Raw genomic sequence first — 19,927 nt, forward strand, 5'->3', positions numbered from 1 at the left:
GCGTGCCCCTCTGACTTGACCGAAAGTACGCGCTGGATGTTAAAGAAGCCTCCACACACGGGAAGGCAGAGGAGCTTTGTCACCAGAATTTCCCCAGGTTTGTGACCTCCTTCAACTGCCCTTGGCCCACTGAGCTCCTGTAAAGCTCCAGCCAGGTCCCCTGAGGGGAGGCTGGAATCCCCAAGGGGGTGGACCCAGGGAGTGGGCTGGGCACACGCAGCAGGCAGCACCACACAGCAACACCCGTGCACACACACGCACACGCACACAAACGAACACACACACGCACACACACGCACATGCATGCACACACGCGCACACACATATGCACACACACACAGGCGCACACGCATGTACGCCTAGGACACAGCCATGAGATGCGTGGGGAGACAGGGCTGGGGGCCATGACATGCATGTGGACATGGCCGGCTCTGTGCCTGCCGAAATGGGGACAGTGGGGACAGTGGAGACAGGCAGCACGATAGCGTGGGTGCACAGAGGTCAACATGAGGTTAGAGGCAGAAGAGAGGGGTTGCGACGTGATCAGCAGGTGGGCCCTGCTTCCAGGGTGCGAAATGGCACACTTCAGGAGTCACAGGATGTGGGGTAGGGAATAGGGAGGGCTCAGCGAGCACAGGGTCCCTTGGCAGGGGCTCCGTGCCCAGGCCCACCTGGGACTCGCCCTCGGCCGCATCCCCCAACTGTGTACCCAGTCACAGGTGCCCAACCTCAGTCTGGGCGTGGCAGGGATGGCCCTTAAGACGAGGAGCTTGAGGAGCATACACATCACCATGCAGGCATCCAGGGTGACGGGTCAGCCACCTGAGGATGCCATGTCACAGACATGGAAATTTTGTTTCAAGGTCTGTAAGGAATTTTAGGGATCCAATCCAACTTGCTGATTTTACAGAAGGGGAGAGGGCTCAGTCATGCAGGGAGCTGGCAGGAAGGAAGGGCCTAGAACCCAGACCTCCTGGCCGGAGAGTGGGGCCTCGCCGTTTATGTGCCCGCTGGCCAGAGAGGGGGTGGGCGAGGAAGGGGTTGTGAGGGGTCCTGGCCCAGGAGTGACAGGGGCTTGGGGGCAGAGGTCACAGCCTCCTGTACATCCTCTCCTTGGGCTGGATCTCATGGGGGACCCCTGCCATGCTGAGTCACATCAACAAAGAATGAGGGGAAGGAGATGAGATGATAGAAAAGGGAGAGAGGAAAAAGCAGAGAGACCCAGCTCCAGGAAGAGCAAACTGCTCAGTCCCTAGAAGTGACCGCAGCAGGATTTGTAAAACATCGTCCAGTTAAACTGTGCTAGACCTTGGGCCAGGAATGGCCCTCTGCTTCCCAACCACTGACTGTTTTACAGATGGGGACACTGACACCCCAAAGAGGGCCCACGCCTTGCAAAGAGCTACTGGAAAGTCTGCAGCTGTTTAGGGGCAATGTCTAGCTGGCTGCCTCTGACTCAGCTTTTTCTCATACACCAGGCCCTCTGGGGATGCAGTTGCTGATGGCAAGGGCCTGGAGGCCATTCTGCAGGGCTGCAGAGGCACAGTCGGCAGGTGATGCCCACCTGTACAGGAGCAGCCATCTCTCTCTCCTTCACCTCTGCTTCCCCCCGAAAGGAGGAACTCGTTGCTGACAAACAAGCCCTCCCACCAGTGGGAGGCAGAGCGGGTTTTGAGGGATGAAGTATTATGGGAAGGGGTTATTGGTACTGATGCCTGAAGGGCAGGGCCCCGGCTCAGCCCCCACCTGGTCCAGGTGACACTCACCATTCATCTGGGAGGGTGACAGCGAGTAGTCGCGGTCCGTGTGCCGCCTGTCTGGCTTCAAGTTGCGGCTCTGTCGGCCAGAACCCTCCAGCATGTTCACGATCTCGCCACGGTCGATGCTCTGCAGGGCTGTGCACAGATTTTCCACTGTGGGCGCAGAAGAGAGATATGCGTTACTCCAGGCCAGCGAGCAAGGATCACATGGGCTCAGAAAATGGGGTCAGGATGAAGATGGAGAAGGGAGATAATTTTTTTCAGAAGGTGGAGGTACCCTCTTTTCTTAGAATCAAAACAAACTTCCTCTTGGGAGAATACTTTTTATACTTCAACAGATCTTTTCCAAATGCTAACAGTGGGCAGTTATTTTATTTACTGGCCTGTTACCAAAAAAATAGTAAATTATTTTATTTATTGGTCTCACTCTGTCACCCAGGCGGGAGTGCAGTGGGACAATCTTGGTTCACTGTCCATCTCCCAGGTTCAAGCGATTCTCGTGTCTCAGCCTCCTGAGTAGCTCAGATTACAGGTGCATGCCACCACACCCGGCTAATTTTTGTACTTTTAGTAGAGACAGGGTTTTGCCATGTTGGCCAGGCTGGTCTCGAACTCCTGACTTCAAGTGATCTGCCTGTCTTGGCCTCCCAAAGTGCTGGGATTATAGGCGTGAGCCACCGCGCCCACCACAGTGGCCAATTTAAAAGTCTAGGAAGACTGTTTTTTATTTTTATTTTTATTTTTGTAATCTAAGAGGAGTACTACAAGAAAATAAGGATTAGAATGATTAGATTCTGTCCTTTTGAAATTCTTGGTCCTTGCCAGATGATTTGAGATGCAAATGTAAACACTCAATTTCTACTTAGTGGTTTTGAGTCTGGGAATCTGGTTGAGGAGGAGCTGAAAAGAGAACGAGGCAAAGTTCCCTCCAGGTTGGAGGAAGCTCCTGGGAGAATGAGAACTGGTTCAGACTGGGGTCCAGCTTACTCAGACTGTGTCCTGAGAGGACAATACTCATTTGCTTGGGAAATTCAACAGGAAGACCTCAAAGATGAGTCATGCACCCTGCACACATATTGTCATCTAGGAGTCCTGATGCAATTTTTATTTTATGTTTTTTAGAGTCAGGGTTTTGCTTGTTGCCCAGGCTGGAGTACAGCAGTGCAACTGTAGCTCACTGAAGCCTTGACCTCCCAGGCTCAAGTGATCCTCCTGCCTCAGCCTCCAGAGTAGTTGGGACTACAGGTGTGTGCCACCACACCCAGCTAATTTTTAAAGGGTTATGTTACATAGTCTGCTCTCAAACTCCTGTGCTCAAGCAATCCTCCCACCTTGGCCTTCCAAAGTGTGGGGACTACAGGTGGGAGCCACTGTGCCAGGCTTTGCAATTTTTATCTTATTCCAAGGATATTAGAAAGGCTGAGGCCAAGCTTCTCTGATCATGCCTTCCGGCAGGACTGCCTGGAGACCTCCTGATGCGAGAGGTGCATGCGTGTGTGTGAGAGAGACAGACAGACTGACTCCAGAGGCCAGAATGGAATTTGAAGAAAGAACAGTTGGGTGGGGAGGAGGTCCTAGGACAGGCTTCCTCAGCGGGACGGTACTGACTGTCTGTGTTTTGGCCTTCACGGATGACCCAGAGGTTCAGCAAGGCCACGCTCTGCTCCAACAGGGAGTTGGGATTTTCCACTCGGATCCTGTTGATGTCTTCCACACTGAACTGCAGCTCCCGGGCCAACTCTGCAAGCAAAGAAACAACAGCAAATGTGAGCCATGCAGGGGGCCTCCAGCACACAGGCTGGGTGGGCACTGGGGCGTGAGGGCACCCAGTGGGGAGCACAGGGAGCTCTGAGGCAGCCTCCCTGTGGATTTGGTCTTCCTTCTTATCAAGAAGTTCCTTATGAAATGCCAGCACCTATACCTTTATATCTCCAGAAAATGGAAGAATGGGAGGGGTGCTTGATACATAGGTCCTGAATGAATGAATAAATGAATGATTAAATGTCCTTTCTTCCTTTCATAACTTCCAATATGAGATGACATGACCTTTCAGCAAGGTCAGCAACTTCTGCAAGGTCACAGAGTCAGTGAGTCCCTGAGTCAGGAGGGAGCCGCACCGGCCAATTCTCACCCCGGCGCTGCCTTGGCCACACCAGGACACCACGCCCTGCTGCCGAGAACCAGTGAGAACAGCAATGGACTCCTGAGCTTATACTTCTTCAGGGAGAGGTGTTATTTACATTTAAAATGAAAATACAAGTTCCCATCTAAATGCAAGGCAATAATGCAGACTGTTAGCCAAAATCCCCCATTATTTTTATTGTTATTTCTTTAGAAGGAAAATAGCATTAGAGTCTAATTTCAAGGATGAAGACGACTGGGGAGAAAGTGATGGTAAGAATCAGAACACGTACACACAACACAAACATGCACACACTCACAACACATATGCGCGCACACACGCATGCACATACACGCCCCCTGAGCAGCCAGCAGTCATGGTTTAAAGAAGGAGCCATGTCTGGACTTCTGTCTTTCCACAAGTTATTGCCAAAAGGTTTCTGAGTATGTCTAAAGTCTTCTTTAGTGAATGAAGTGAAGTGAAGTGAATGAAGGGAGTCTACTCATATAAAGGCTAACAAAAAATAAGGAGGGGGAGGGGAAGCCACTTCTCAGCGTCAACCAGAATTGAGCGCTGGGCTCTGGACAGAAATACAGTTATAATTAAGCATTCACCAAGCTGCATTTGGGTCCTCTTCTTTGTTGCTCAAAGCCACACAGTGCTGGACACTGACCACTTGCACCCCCATTGTTCCTAAAGACAGGGTTTCTGACATTAGGCTTCTGTTTAAGGATCCCTTAAGATGGTTTTCAGAGTCCCAATTCCAGCAACCAGTTTGAAGGCAGGGATCAGCACGAGAACGTAGCTTCTTCCTCTCCCTGTCCATGACTTCACCCTGTACTTTCCAACCAATCAACCACCTCCACACTTCAGCCACTCCAAAGCCTTTAACAGCCCTAACCCTGAACGCCTCCTTGGGGAGATGGATTTGAGGTTTCCTCCTCCCTCCTTGTTTGGTGGCCCTGTGATTAAGCCTCTTTCACTGCTGCAACCCCGTGTCTCCGTGTGTCTTGACTTGCCATTCACATCGGGCAATGGACCTGCTGCAGTTACACAGGGAGAATCCAGTTCTAGGGTCTGTGGTTGGGCACAGCACATTCTGAGCCTTCACTTTATTTGCCCACCTGCCTCCCTTAAATAAGATCGACCCCGAGGCCTGGCAGGACTTCTGCGAGATCCAGGCACAGCCACGGACTATAGTGAAATATGTCGAGACTTGCCCTCTCCTTCCCTCCTTTTCAAGGTCGCCTGTAACCTCAAAAGTTGATTCTTTCTTAGAAAGGAAAGTCAGACAGAGATGGAGGCAGGGGGCTCCCCCTTCCATGGGCACTCAATGGTGTGGCTTGGACAGCAGACCCAGCTCAGACAATCACAAATCAGATAACCCATGGGTGATAAAAGGAGGGTTAGAAATGCCTCATTCATTGCTCATTATGGGGGAAGAGGGTAGGTGAGACGGACAAAGTGCTTTTCTGTCCCCAATTCCCCACTCACCTGCCCAGCTGAGACCGAGGTGCTCTGAGATAACAGCCATTTTCTCTGCCTGGTCTGTCCCACTGAGAAGACCTGGGGAGAAGCATTAGATTTCATTTAGTAGCCAGGGCAGGATACAGTTGACAGGCGTGAGGATATGGCCTTTGATGGACGTGGCTTCCGTGTGCACTGGGGTGATTGTCTAGACTCTCTGCAAGATCAGGGGAAGACCTGAGTCAGATCTGCAGCTGCTTTTGGAACTGGCTGAGCGAGCGGCACCTCAGCAGAGCCCTCACAGGGCTGCAGGGAGATAAGCTCACACCCACCCTTCTTGGGAAGAGAGCAAGCATGCATTATCACACAGAGGCTGTACCTGGTGTGGACTCACTGAGAATGCTGTATCGCAGGGCCAGGGGTGTCGGCGTCCTTCTCCTGTCTTCAGCTCCGCTTCCCTGCAGAAGAAGAAAGGGTGCTTTGGGTTTTGGACTCTCCCCACCTTCCTAGAGAAGGTGATCTGAGCTCCTATGATGCAGGGGTGGGGAAGGCTGACCCCAGTCCTGGTAAACAGTCCATTTCTTCAGGGACTTAGTACAAAGAGTAACGCACGGGAGGAGTGGGAGTGAAGGGAAGCTGACAAAGTGTACATGCGTTATTAATCACAGTCATAATAACGGCAAGCCCACGTCACCCCATCACCTGTGAGGCCCTATTTAATGTTCATGGCAACGTAGGAGCTGGGTACTGTATTACTCCCATTTCATCAATAAGGAAACTGAAGCATAGAGAGACTAAGTTCCTTGCCCAAGATCACCCAGTTAATAGGTGGTGGAGCTGGGTTTGAACTTAAAACAATTGTTTTTCTTTTTGGATTTCTTTCTGCTTCAAAGACCCGTTTCTGTACTGCCCTAAGGCCTTAACATTACAGCCCTATGGAAAGCATCCAGATGCTTGCCCAAGGCTGCAGAAAAATATTCTCTCTCTTTTGTTTTTAAGAGCCAGGGTCTCACTCTGTCTCTGAAGCTAGAGTGCAGTGCAATGGCACGATCATGGCTCACTGCAGCCTCAAACTCCTGGTCTCAAGTGATCCTTCTGCTTCAGCCTCCCGAGTGCTGGGGACTACAGGTGCATGCCACCATGCCCAGCTAATTTTTCATTTTTATTTTTTTGTACAGACAGGATCTCACTATGTTGCCCAGGCTAGTCTTGAACTCCTGGGCTCAAGCAATCCTCTTGTCCCAGCCTCCCAAAGCACTGGGGTTACAGGCATGAGCCTCTGTGCCCAGCCTGAAAATCCTCTTTTGAAAGATAAGTTGGTTCACCCTCATCTCATCCCCAAAGAGATTGAGCCATGGACTTATGAATGTAACCTTGCTTCTTTCCTAGTTTAGCATGGAAGGCTAATGATTAAAACAACAACAACAGCAAAACAACACCAACGAAAACCACGGAGACGGTCTGGAGACGTATGATCCCTCCAAAGTCCCTAGCAGAGGTGGTGACTGGGATACTCTTACAGGTATCGACAAATGAACATACGTGGCCAAGACTCCTTTGCTGAGCTCAAAACCCTGGGTGTTTGCAGTGGCTGAGGACACCAGGCTTCCCTTCTGTGAGGGCCTAGCACCCTGGGAAGATAAGCAGGTAGATGAAAAAGCGGCCGAGAGAAGCCATGCCGGGGCTGGGAGACCTTAGCAGCTCTCCTTGGTGCGAACCTTGGAGGCCTCGGGCCAGGGATACTGAGGCAGATGCTCTTAGGGCCCCTTGCCACCTTCACACCTAGGGAGCCCAGGGTCCACAGCGTGAATGTGCCCATCACCATCTGATACCAACATTTGTTCCTCCTGTCACATAACCAGCACTGCACACGAATTGCAGAGAGGGCCAGGGCACGGTCTCCCCCCAGGCCACAACATGAGCGTGTGGAGGAGAGCTCACCACCTTTGTGTGCCTCGGGGGACTCAAAGGTTCCACCAGAAAGAAGCCCCTTGGAAGTGCTGGACCTGGGGTCTGTTTGGGGACCTCCTATGGGGAAGCCTTCTCTGGCCAAGGCTCCTCGGCAGGTGCCAGCTCACCTTGCTGCAGGGGGGCATGGTGATGTTCAGGTGGCAGAGTATGTGCTGGGTGTCCTCGTACTTCATCGCCTTGCGCAGAAATGACAGGGACCCTCCCGGCTCTCGACTGCTGTCCCTCACCTAAACTCAATCACACAAAGGAGAATTCAGGGGCCCTTTTCTAGGCCACTGGGCTGTCTGGTTTAGAGAATTCTGCCTCCCCAACTTCCTAGACCCAGAGGAGAGGTCAGCCAGAGGGTGCCGGCACCTTTACAGGTATGGCCAGACGGTTCTCCCGAAATGACTGGAAGTGGAAGCTCCGCTGCTGGGCAGCTTTCTTCACAGGCACCAAGTTCCCGGAGAGTTCTGCAAAGAGGGACATTCCTTCCAACACCTACAGGAAAGGAAAAGCAGATACAGCTTGTCAGGGAGAGAAGGGCCCAGATGTCCCACCTTCAACCTTCGGTCCTTCCCTCTCCAAGACACACCCTGCCACAGCAAGAGGCATGGGGGTGTGTGCTGAGAAATCCACTGTTTGTTTTGGGAAAGGCTTTATTTCTAAAATTGTGATCAATGAGGCATGCTTCCTGACTTCAATGGATTTTATTATATGTAGGGATCTTCTAATATCCCTGAGATGTTGATGAGAATTGCTATCAAGTACTCCAAAATGTCACTTGAATATCATAACACAGTTTCTGAAAAACAAACAAACAAACAAAAAAAACACCACCACCACCACCAAAAAATCCTGGTTCTGGGCTGGGCATTGTGGCTCATGCCTGTAATCCCTCCATTTTAGAAGGCCAAAGTGGGAAGATTGCTTGAGTTCAGGAGTTTGAGACCAGCCTGGGTAACACAAGGAGATCCCCATCTTTCCAAAAAAAATGTTAAAAATTAGCCAGGTGTGGTGGCAAGTGCCTGTAGTCCCAGCTACGTGGGATGCTGAGGCAGGAGGATCACTGGAGGCCAGGAGTTTGAGGCTGCAGTGGGCATGATGGCACCACTGCACTCCAGCCTGGGCAACAGACTGAGATCCTGTTTCTAAAAATAAAACCAAGATTCTGTTTTTACGTCTGTCCAAAGATGCTTTGTTCATGAGAAGAGCTGGAAAGCACTTGCTCTATTTTAATCTCACCCATAATAATGGTCCCTACTGTGTATATATAAAGCTTTCAACTGAGAAGTTATCATTAACCCATTTGACAGTTGAGAAAATTGAGGCCCAAAGAGAAAAACCGGTTTGCCTCGTTAGTGCCTAAGATAGGATTAGAACCAAGGTTCCAGTCCTGCGCTTGTTCTACGGGGCCCTCAGCCTTCCCCAGGAAAACTCAGCACAGATTCTGAGGCTTAGATCACTGCTGGCTTACTACACATCTTAAACCAAGTGGGTCTCTTAGGATCGGGAACCGGTTCAGACCTAGCCCCCATGCCTTCACTCTGCGCATTATCTGTTAAGCCCTTTCCTCTGCCTCCTCACTTGGGTGCTACTGAAACTCTAGCACAGCAGGTCACAGTGTGGACTCGGGCCAGAGATGACCTGGATAAATCCTGTCTCGACCACTCACTTAGCTGTGTGACCATGGGCACATTACTTAACCTCTCAGTCTCAGTTTCTTAATACCTAAATAAGGAATAATAAAGGTACCCACAAATATGAGAATTAAATGAGATTATGCAAGAAAAACATTTTTAGTTATTTGTTTAATAGAGATGGCATCTCACTATGTTGCTCAGGCTGGTCTCAAACTCCTGGGCTCAAAGTGATCCACCTGCCTCAGCCTTCCAAAGTGTTGGGATTATAGGCATGAGCCACTGAGCCTGGCCAGCACTTTCGTTTGTTTGTTTTTTGTTTTGTTTCTTGCCCCCACCACCATACCCAGCTGGCTAGCACTGTTTTTTTTGTTTTGTTTTGTTTTTTTAAGACAGAGTCTTGCTCTGTCGCCCAGGCTGGAGAGCAGTGGTGTGATCTTGGTTCATTGCAACCTCTGCCTCCCGGGTTCAAGTGATTCTCCTGTCTCAGCCACCCGAGTAGCTGGGATTACAGGCCTGTGCCACCACGCCAGCTAATTTTTGTATTTTTAGTAGAGACAGGGTTTCACCATGTTGGCCAGGCTGGTCTCAAACTCTTGACCTCAGGTGATCCACCCACCTCGGCCTCCCAAAGTGTTGAGATGACAGGCGTGAGCCACTGCGCCCGGCCTGTCCAGCACTTTTAATAGTCCCTGGTGCACAAGACCTTCTGCAAATGCCAACTCTTTTCACAGATCACTGGACCAAAAGGCTGCAGCCTCCTCTGATATGTGCATGGTGGCATCTCTCACCTTTCCTGAAGCTTATCTAAGATGCTTCTCAAGAGGGGTCTCAAAGAGAGACAGCTGTGGAGCCCCTCGTCTACAGAGGGAGGACTTCCTGCCTGCACCAGGCAGGGGTGTTCTGGAGAAATGGCGGGAGGGTTTGTCCCAGAGGCGGTGCAGGGCCCAGCCCCGTACCTCTATGTCCCTGCTCCGGGCCACCTCCACGAAGTTCTCATGCTGCTCCAGGGTCTTGTCCACTTTATCATCCGTCATGCAGTAGCAGCGCAGGCGCCCCTCTCGGGGGTCATTCATCTTGGCAAAGATGACGAATTTGGCCATGTAGGGCACTGCGGTGAGCTCTTTGTACAGCAGGGTGGCGAAGTTCACAGCCTCAGCAGTCCGAGGACAGTCTGACAGCCAAAACCTAAAAAGGAGGGCACGTTATAATGTGTTCCCAAGTGCCCAACAGAAAGCATCCTTTCCGTCCAGATGGAAGCAGCCCATGAACCACGCCATGGCTACTCTTGCCACACCTGTGGTCACAGAGGCTTCCATGTGGAGGGGACAGTGAGGGAGCCTCAGTCTCAGGCCTGAGGATGGCCCACACAGTGCTGGGCTGGGCTGGCCTTGTCTCACCTGGCGGAGACATTGGTGGTGAAGTTGGCGCACTCGTTGGCATATACAAGTTTGGTGGTTCCTGTTATGTCTTCCCACTGAGCTTGGTCTGTTCCTCCTGTAACACCGGCAGAAACGGGGCTGGGGACAGTCTTCAGGACGTAAGCATGGAGCTTACTAAAATGCTAAGGCCCTGGTGTGCAAGGTGAGACTGGGTGAGGCTCACTTGGTCTGTAGCCCTGGGCACACCTACCCTCACCCTCTGCTCTTCCTCCTAGCGACCTGCATGCCCCTCCTCCTAGGGCTTGGAGGGTTCTTCCCCAGGGCCATGGACTTTTTTTTTTTTTTTTTTTTAGATGGAGTTTCATGCTTGTTGCCCAGGAGTGGAAGGATCTCGTCTCACTGCAACCTCCACCTCCCAGGTTCAAGCAATTCTCCTGCCTCAGCCTCTGGAGTAGCTGGGTTTACAGGCGTGTGCCACCACACGTGACTAATTTTTGTATTTTTAGTAGAGATGGGGTTTCTCCATGTTGGTCAGGCTTGTCTCGAACTCTTGACCTCAGGTGATCCACCTGCCTCGGCCTCCTGAAGTGCTGGGATTACAGGCGTGAGCCACTGCGTGGGCTTGGACTTTTATGCCGATGCATCATCCTTCCACCTCTTGGAAGAGCACCTCACTCCCGGGGAAGCCAACAAAAACTAAGGGGATTGCTGGCCTCGCCTTCTCGCGTCACCCCCTACTGTGTTCCAGAAGCACTGCAGCTGTGGAGAACACAAGTCTGAGACAGGGGCCCCTCTCACCAATGACGCTGCAAAGCAGGCGCAGGCTGGTGGTGTCTCCCTCCCCGCTGTCCCTCGGGTTGTCGGTCCAGGAAGGAGGTAGCGGGATCCGAAGTCCGATGGGGCGGTGGAACTTCCGGCGCCGGGGCTCCACAGTGACAATGGGGCTGAATGTGGCCTGGTTGCCCAGGAGCTTAGTGACAAGCTCATCTGGGACAGGCTGGGCCTGTGAAATGACAGAGGCAGGACACTCAGGCCCAAGCAGGAGAGGGGCTAGTCAGACGGGAGGCAGCTCCATGCCCAGAGAGAGTGGCCATCGGTGCATGGGGTCCCCTCTGCTGTTGGACCGCAGGACTGACATGGTGGAGCTCGCCTTCCTAAGCCCTTTCTCCCCCTCTCCTCTGCTTCTTACTCCCAGGGCTGGTGCATCTTTGCTCGCATCACGGCCAGCTCCCAGAGGTCATGCGGTTCCCGCATGCTGCACAGTCCGGGTCATGCAGCTTGATGGATGCACCTTATCAGGGAGCTTCTGCCTCACCCCTTCCCACTCAACTCTCCTTTGAGCTTTCAAGTCAGATCTCCACTGTGGTATTTCAAAGCACTGGACAAAAGCATGGGGATGTCTTGGGGAAGAGGGTGGCCTTCCCGGGGCCTGGAGTTCAGTCCACCCCCAGGACCTGGCGGGGAGGAGAGCTGTCACCTGCAGAGCCAGCTTCACTCTCTTGGTGACTGCATTCTCCGGGAACGTTGCCTGTACCAGGGGCACCAGCTTGCTCTTCAGGGAGCCCCCTTCGGGACCGATGGTGTCGTAGTCCTGGCAGAGCCGCGACATGATCACAAAGTACAGCGGGAAATCGGTGGTGATGATTCGGCACACCCTCTTCTTCTCCAGCTCCTCCAGGCTCCCCAGCTCTGGAATCACACACACAGGCCACCACCCCGGTCACATCAGGCACAGGTTCAGGCCTTCCAGGGGCCCCAGAGCCTCCTTGTCCCCAAGACCCAGTGCACACACCCTCTCCAGGTGCCAGGCGGCATAGTGGCCAGAAGAAGTGCCCAGGCCCAGAGGCCCAGCAGAGCAGATGCGGCTGCAGGCAGCAGCTGAGCATCCCCTCACACATCCTGGGGACCCAGGGCTTGTCCACACCAGGCCATTTCCAGCCTCTTGGGGCTTCCCAAACTCCAGGTGGCCCTGAAAGACCACCTTTAAGGTGCAACTCAAACCCCTCTTCCGCAAGGAGGGGACCCAGCCCTGGGATCCCCCCTACTACCTTCGTCCATCCCGTTGAGGATCTGATCCAGGTAGCTCTCTCCATAGCGGCTCCTGTGCTCCTTCCACACGGAGCCGTTTTCACTCCTCAGAACCACGAGCTCCCGGTCTCCTCGGCCATGGGAGGCAAAGTGCGGGATCTCCACAATTACAGGGCTGAGGCAAGGACACAGTGGTGGTGGGGAGGTGCTCACACAGGGCAGGCAGGGCACAGGGAGGGATGGGGCTGCCAGCTCCCACCCAGATGGAGAAGGCGCTTCCACAGCCACGTGGAGGCCCTACCTGCAGGCAGGTCTCTAAGTGGATCAGACCCGTGGGGGTCCCCCGGGCTTCCCACAGCCCTGCTTGCTCCCCACCAGGCTTGCAGTAACAGTGAGGGCAGGGCCAGTCTCATTTCATGGGGGCTCTGCTCCCACGACCTAAGGATCCTGTCCTTGCACCTGATTCTAAAAATCCATCTGACATCCCTAGATGGGTAACCTCATCTATCAACTGGTCATAATGACATTTCCTTCGGAGGGACGCTTTGAGGACAAAGAAAGGTCAATGAGAAAACTTGCTGCTTTGCAAATTGTGGTGACCGCTCTGAGGGGGGCCAGGAGGGTAGACAGAGGTAGAAGGCAGGGCCTCCTGGTCAGCCCTGTCCCCACATCACACCCATGGTGCCTGAAGGGTAGCAAAGCTCCAGGAGGAGCCCAGGCTGCTTCAGGGAGGTGGGCCATAGGCCTCTGGAGCTGCGTACTTCGCTCATCCGCAGGGGAAACAGCCAGGGAGGCTGTCTTCCTGGGGACTCTCAGTGCATGAATGGTCAGACCCTCAGGGCCTCAGATTGGCCTTGTCTCTAGTGTCACGCAATATTTAAGAGTTGTTTTTTTGGTTTTGTTTTTATTTTTTACAATGACGGGGTCTTGCTATGTTTTCCAGGCTGGTCTCGAACTCCTGGCCTCAAGCGATGCTCTCATCTCAGCCTCCCAAAGCATTGGAATTACAGGCGTGAGCTATCATGCCCGATCTGAGATCTGAGCGTTGTAAGCCCTCTCAGGGCTATGGACGCCTTCATGTGTTAGGAAAAGTCAGGGAAAGGGGAGGGGCACCCAGTTCTGTTTCCCCGTCGGGACAGTGGAGATGGCGTGGCCTCCATGGCACAGGGACAGGTGAGGACATGGGCTGCCTGTGCATGCTCACCTCAGGAACTGTGCCCCTGTGGGCCCCAGCGCGATGATCCTGCTGGCCAGGCCCTCCTCCTCGGCCAGTGGGGGCGGCGTGCTGAGCTTCTGGGGCTTGACCAGGCGGCACGTGATGCGGGTGGGCGCCGCGCACGTCCGTGGTGGGATCACCACTCGCAGGCCGTTGTGGCGACTTCCTCTCATGGAACCACCCCGGGCGTCGACCATGAAGCTCACCAGAAACCTAGGAGTGGGGCAGATGCACGCTGGGCTTCTGCATCCCCTCTGGGAGATGGAGACAGGAGTCCCGAGCCCTGCGCCCGCCACTCACCCTGTGTGCACCGGGCTGGCCACCGGGCTGATGTTGTCTGAGGTCTCGGTGGCCGGACTGCTGGGGATGAGGGAGTCCTCATCATACTCTTTAGATGCCTGAGGACAGAGAAAAGGCCCTCCTGTTCCACTTCCTCCCTGGCCGGCTGGATGCCGTGCCAGGGCATGGAGGCTTGGAAGAGCCTTGCTGCTAGAAACCAGGTGCCACGTGGAGAAAGTGCTCCCACAGGACCCCACCGCCCTATCAGACAAGGCTGTCCTGGAGTCTAAAAGGAGACAGGAGCTTCCTCCCACCTCCATGCCTCTCCTGGGCTCAAGACCCTGGGACACAGCCTTGGAACGGATGGAGCCAGTCCTCACCATTCAATCTGACTCCTGGCCCCCAGGCCCACTGCACCTGCTGCAGACCTGCCCCCTTCTTTCCAGCTCTGCCCACGGGGAGCCCTGCCCTCGGCAGGCCAACTTCCTCTAGGACGGGCACTGCATCCCAGCACCGTGACCGCCTCACCACTTAGCTGTGGGTGGGCTACCTGCCCTGTGGACATCTGGAGTCCATGAGGTGAACACAACAGACTCCCGCCCTTGTGGGGCTTCCTGCTTCCTTGCGGGGACTTGCCTTAGGGTAACATTGCAACTACAGGGATGCCAGCCTGCCCTGGCACAGCCAGCAGGACCTGAGCCTGGCCTTGGTGCTCTCTAGATCTTCACGTCTGCTTCTCCCCCAGTCCAGAACATCCTTGTCCCTCACCCTTGTGGATCTAATCCTCTCCACTCCCCACATCTCACCTCCTCCACAGGTACTCCCGGCCACCCTGGGGCTGGCTAGGGCCTCCCTGCTCTGCACTCTGCCAGCACTCACACCACACAGTGGAGCACTCCCCTGCTCTCCCTCCCACTTCTGTGCTAACTGGGTTCACGCGTCCGAGTCCACTCTTTCTGGTTGGACCCTGGCTCCCAGGAGACAGGTGTCCAGCCCTCCTGCCTGAGCTTGTCCAGGGCACACAGCAGGAATCCAGTAAACATCTGCTGGCTGGAATTCCTACCCTAGGCCAAGAGTTGAAGACAGTGGGCTGGTCAAGGACCCGCGGGTTTCTCACTGCTGCTGTCCTGGGCTGCATCCAAGGACTGAACCACCACAGGATAGGGCCTCATCTGACCATCTCTCCCAGACGCAGCCCAACCAATGCTGCTGATGTTGCACCATTATGAGGCGTCCAAGCGTGGAATGCCAGTTGGACAGTGAGTGGCATGTGAGCTATCAGTGTCTATTGTGCTACGTACAGGCCACCCCTCAACAATCACTGTCCCGGGGTACTCGTGCTCTCCACGTGGGGAAACCACAGACAAGCAGCTTCTTACCTGCTCCTGCTCTTCTGACCTGATCACCACTGTCTCAGGTGTGACACAGGGAATCCTGGGGATGGCTGGAGATTCCACCCTGCATGCCAAGAACACCAGAACATCACAGGGCTGATCCACATGTGCACACAGCTTCCTCTTCCTCTTGCCTCCAAGTCTCTCCCTCCCGCTTTCCACTCCGGAGCCTGACTGCCCTTCACAACCTGGTGGAAGGACTGCCTCCTCCTCCATGAAGTCCTCCCCAATGACTCCAACCTGCACTCGCCACCCCTTTCTCCTCCTTTAGAACCTGTTGACAGAATCCTCGTTCTGGCTAACAATATATCTTTCTGTGTTGCTACATGACCACTTGGTGTGCATTTCGATCCCACCAAATGAATCATAAGTTGCTTATGGTCAGGGTTACAGCTCTGTATTTCTTTCTAACAGATGTCTAGCAAATTCAAATGGAGCAAATGGCCCCGTGGTTTCACTCCCCGCTTGTTCAGGGACATTTCCGTCTTTTCAGAAAACACCTAGGGCTTAGTGTTTCTACAAAGTCGTTGATATTAGATTGCTTTGCAGAATGTCCCTGTGTACACTGTGCCCACAGTGAGATAACTCACAGCAGTCACGGGGGAAATGAGAAATGTGGTCCAGGCAGACCCGAATCTCCCCTGGCTTGTACCTAACATACCTCAGGGGCAGAGGGATGCAGTCAGAGTTCGAGCTTAGCCTGGCAATCGTTTCTAATGTGAATCTTCCTCAACTTTTTTTTTTTTTTTTTTTTTTGAGATGGAGTTTCACTCTTATTGCCCAGGCTGGAGTACAGTGACACAATCTTGGCTCACTGCAACCTCCACCTCCTGGGTTCAAGCAGTTCTCCTGCCTCAGCCTCCCAAGTAGCTGGGACTATAGATGCGCACCGCCACATTCAGCTATTTTTCTGTATTTTTAGTAGAGACGGGGTTTCACCATGTTGGTCAGGTTGGTCATGAACTCCTGACCTCAGGTGATCCTCCTGCCTCAGTCTCCCAAAGTGCTGGGATTACAGGTGTGAGCTACCGCGCCCAGCCATCTTCCTCAACTTTTGGATGAGAAGTTGAGTGTGCATAAGACAGAGAGGGGGTGTGGATATAAGGCTGTGAATGAGGGGAGCCTGGGAGAGGAGGGGACACTGGAAGAGGAGCAGAGAGGCATCCAGACAGCATGGTGTGAGGAAGGCCTCCTCCTGCCCTGGTGGCTCAGGTGCACAGCTAGTGCATCCTAAGGTGCAAACCGTCTCTCTCTGTGGGCAGCATGCCCAGCACCTGGCCTGCTGTGCTCTTCCTCCCTCTGGAATCCCTGCTCTGAGCCACAGGGCTACACCTCGGCATCCCCCTAGGGACCCTCCCAGGAGTGCTGCTCACACTTGGTCTAGCTTTGGCACAAAATCCAGGAGCTCCTTCTCTTCATCGACATCCCTGGAATCCGGCCTCTCAGGCTTGGAGCCGATGAGTTCTTCCCCTGAAACAGCAAGAGCTCAAGTGAGCAACAGGGTAGAGGGAGAAGAGTCCCTCTTACTTTTTAAAAAGCTCTGTTCCCACTCCGCCTCTCAGGGCTTGCTCCTGAGGAGTGGGGAAGGCCTTGATGCTGCAAGGAGACCGGGAGCAATGTCTTTGCCCAGTCCTGGTCCTCCAGCTCTGGGATAGAGAGCAGGGCAGCCAGCTCCTGACATCTTAGATGCCTGAGGCTTTGCAGGAAGCCAAAGACACAGCAGAAAGAACTTTCTTCGCTTAGTTCCAATTCAAAACAGCCCTTTTAGGGTGCAATGACACCAAAGAAGGAACTGCTACTGCTCTTTTCCACTCCACACCAACAGAAGAACAAACTACAGTGGAACTGGATCCACTCATTTCAAAGGGCTGGATAATTTTCTGTAACCACGGCAGCCAAAACCTCATTACTTCCAAAACCCATCACAAAGAGGTTCAAACTACGGGTCAATCAGCTGCCTGCACCTCTGACTGCCCCTTTGTCAGCTGCCTGCACCTCTGACTGCCTCTCTCTCCTAGTTTGAACTGGAGCTGGAGCCCCGGCCCTCAACCTTGAGGGGTCATTCAATGCCACCCAGCAGTGAGCACCATGGCTTGTGATCTGGAGCTGACAGGATGGAAAAACAACAGCTCATGCAGTTATGATCACAAACGTGGTGGCATGGGCACAGACACAGAGATGGACAGGCAGGAGCTGCCTGCCGGGCATGGGTCTCATGGGTGTGAATTCCTTGGTTTAGTTGAGCTCCTGGCTCCAGGTTATTCGCTGTCAGAGGAAGATGGAAAGCAGGAATGGATTAGTGAGCATCTGGGTTGCTTAGGGTGAAATGCACTCCAGTGAGAAAAGACCACAGGAAACAGAAAGCGTTTCATACCCATTATAGTTATATGAGCAGTTCCTGGAAAGCAAAGGAGAGCAGAGTTGAAAGAAGGACCACATTGAAGGCAGTTAAAGCGAGAGACATATATTATCCAAAGGAGCACCAGACAGCTCTGCTTCTCTAGTTGACAAAGTTATACAACCATGGAATAACCCAGATGGAAAGGACTACCGAGCTGATCCAGCCCACCCCACTATTCAACATCCCCAGAGTTGAGGATCTTACTGCTCAATATCCCCATCTAATTAGTGGTGAAATAAGGTTTGTTGGGGGTAGGAAAATACTGGAAGCATTCTGTAGTTCATATAAGCTGAGACTATAGTAATTTCTTTCTTTTTCTTTTAGAGACAGGGTCTGGCTCTGTCACCCAGGCTGGAGTGCAGTGGGGTGATTACAGCTCACTGCAGCCTCAAGCTCCTGGACTCAAGCAATCCTCCCACCTCAGCCTCCAGAGAAGCTGGGACTATAAATGTGCACCACCACACCCCGCTAATTTTTAGTTCCAATTTTTTTTGTAGAGACGGGGGTCTCCCTATATTGCCCAAGGCTGGTCTTGAACTCCTAGCCTCAAGCAATCCTCCAACCTCGGCTGCCCAAAATTCTGGGATTACAGGCATGAACCCAGGCAGCCAGCCAGACTATAGTAATTTCATAATCACAGAAAAAACCCAAAACCTACTGACCCGCTATGTGGTTGAAGTGCAGCTTAAAAGGCATTCTCACAGATTTTGAATAATCCACTTAGTATTCATTCAAAGCATAAAGAAAGAACCAGACAGAATTTTAGTACAGTTCCTCATGGGCTGAGAGTTGGTCTGAGTAGAACCATGCTCCAATTTGATACACATCCATAATCTATGCAAACACATATGTGTTTTTGAAACTTCACGGAATTTTAAATTTAGTCAATGTTCCTTCACCTAAGATTGTATTAATAGAGTAGTATTTTTGATAATAGATAACAGCTATAAAAAGCAGGTCTCCCCACTTTCAGTGTCCATCTACAGCTCTTGGGCGTGTTGTAAGGGGGCAAAGCCGGCAGGTGGCAGGAAGCCCCATTGGAGGGTGCCCAGAGCCCCTCTGTCCCCACCAGCCTGAGCTCATTACCCCAGCTTTACCTTCATCTTCCGAGACATCCAGGATCTCATCAACTGTCTCAGGGAAACTCATCCGATGCTTATCACTGACTAACTAAAATGAGAAAAAGCAGATAATTCAACCCAAACTAGGGCCGCACACATTTTTTACCAGCCCAGCGGTTCCCTGGTCACGCCTGTGGGGTGTGCCCCAAACGCAGAAAAACGGACGGAGGAGGTGCTCAGCCTAGAAGCTGCCAGGCAGGAACCACTGAGATGGGACCCGGGAAAACTGGCTTCCCATCTCCCCAAACCCCATCCACTCCACTGCTGCTCGGAATGCTGGTCCTGCCCCGAGTCCTCAGACCGCTAGGTGGCAGCACAGCCCCGCTGGAAGGAGGACAAGTTCCCACCCATTGGGCGCTGAGCCTCCGACCGGCGTCCTGGAGCGCCAGAACGCACCCCACTTCCAGAGTAACCCTGGGCACGCCTCTGCGCCAGGCTGAGTGTGTCCGGGGTGGGTGCGGGGGAGAGGCAGACATACCACGAAACTGGTTTCATCCGTGACGACCTTGAGCACGTCAGTGACAGAAATGTAGCCCAAGCGCTTGGCTATGGCCAGAGGTGTGGTTCCATCCTGGGAAAAGAGCAGCCCGGGTGCAGTCAGAGGATGGAGTCTAGCAGGCGGGGCTGGCCCCTTAGACACAGATCGAGTTCACCTTCTAGTTGTTCAGGAGAACCTGAGTGGACAGATGTCACCGTGGGGCCCAGAACGAGATTCCTGCACGTGTGTGTGCCTAGATGTGTGTTAGCAGCAGCACCCAGAGATGGGTGTGGGAGGAGGGAGGGGAGGGGTGCTTTTGATCTGCAGCGTCAAGTGTGGGGCCTTGCAACCCAGCAGGGGAAATCTCCCAAGGAGAAGTCAGGCTCTGCCAAGTGGGTGCCCACCGGGAAGGAGGTCAGGAAGTTAGCAGATGCAGTTTTAGGAAGATGAGGACAGACGGAGGCTGCTTGCTGCTCCCAAAGTCTGTTCTTGGGTGTCAGTGATGGGGTATTAAAGAAGTTGAATTAATCCATATACTTCAATGAACTCTAATCAGAATACTCAGAAATCACAAATCACCAGAAACACAGCAAGGGCATACTTTCTACTTTGATTCGAAGAGAAAGAGCTACGTGATCATAAATGGATACTGAGGCTTGATTTTTCTTTTGACTTCTCTACTTCTAGGA

The 19,927-nt window shown here is 53.0% G+C and overlaps 1 protein-coding gene across 14 annotated transcripts in view; it reads right to left on the reverse strand.

Annotated features, from left to right (window-relative positions):
* ANK1 (ankyrin 1) overlaps window positions 1-19,927 on the reverse strand; it is a 244,111-nt gene that overhangs the window by 32,415 nt on the left and 191,769 nt on the right. For 13 of the 14 annotated variants that reach the window (XM_037983538.2, XM_007962305.3, XM_007962308.3 and 10 more), the window contains exons 21-37: window positions 19,239-19,331; window positions 18,737-18,809; window positions 16,612-16,708; window positions 15,224-15,302; window positions 13,866-13,963; window positions 13,554-13,778; window positions 12,370-12,524; window positions 11,799-12,010; window positions 11,120-11,324; window positions 10,340-10,436; window positions 9,899-10,127; window positions 7,675-7,800; window positions 7,428-7,547; window positions 5,729-5,807; window positions 5,377-5,448; window positions 3,369-3,500; window positions 1,767-1,913 (exon numbers count right to left, since the gene is read on the reverse strand). In XM_037983538.2, coding sequence (XP_037839466.2) covers window positions 1,767-1,913; window positions 3,369-3,500; window positions 5,377-5,448; window positions 5,729-5,807; window positions 7,428-7,547; window positions 7,675-7,800; window positions 9,899-10,127; window positions 10,340-10,436; window positions 11,120-11,324; window positions 11,799-12,010; window positions 12,370-12,524; window positions 13,554-13,778; window positions 13,866-13,963; window positions 15,224-15,302; window positions 16,612-16,708; window positions 18,737-18,809; window positions 19,239-19,331 — 2,239 coding nt within the window. The remainder of the gene's footprint in view (window positions 1-1,766; window positions 1,914-3,368; window positions 3,501-5,376; window positions 5,449-5,728; window positions 5,808-7,427; window positions 7,548-7,674; window positions 7,801-9,898; window positions 10,128-10,339; window positions 10,437-11,119; window positions 11,325-11,798; window positions 12,011-12,369; window positions 12,525-13,553; window positions 13,779-13,865; window positions 13,964-15,223; window positions 15,303-16,611; window positions 16,709-18,736; window positions 18,810-19,238; window positions 19,332-19,927) is intronic. The other variant, XM_073018046.1, reaches the window with a different exon arrangement.

The sequence above is a fragment of the Chlorocebus sabaeus genome, chromosome 8 (genome assembly GCF_047675955.1).
Source record: "Chlorocebus sabaeus isolate Y175 chromosome 8, mChlSab1.0.hap1, whole genome shotgun sequence".
NCBI classification, from domain to species: domain Eukaryota; kingdom Metazoa; phylum Chordata; class Mammalia; order Primates; family Cercopithecidae; genus Chlorocebus; species Chlorocebus sabaeus.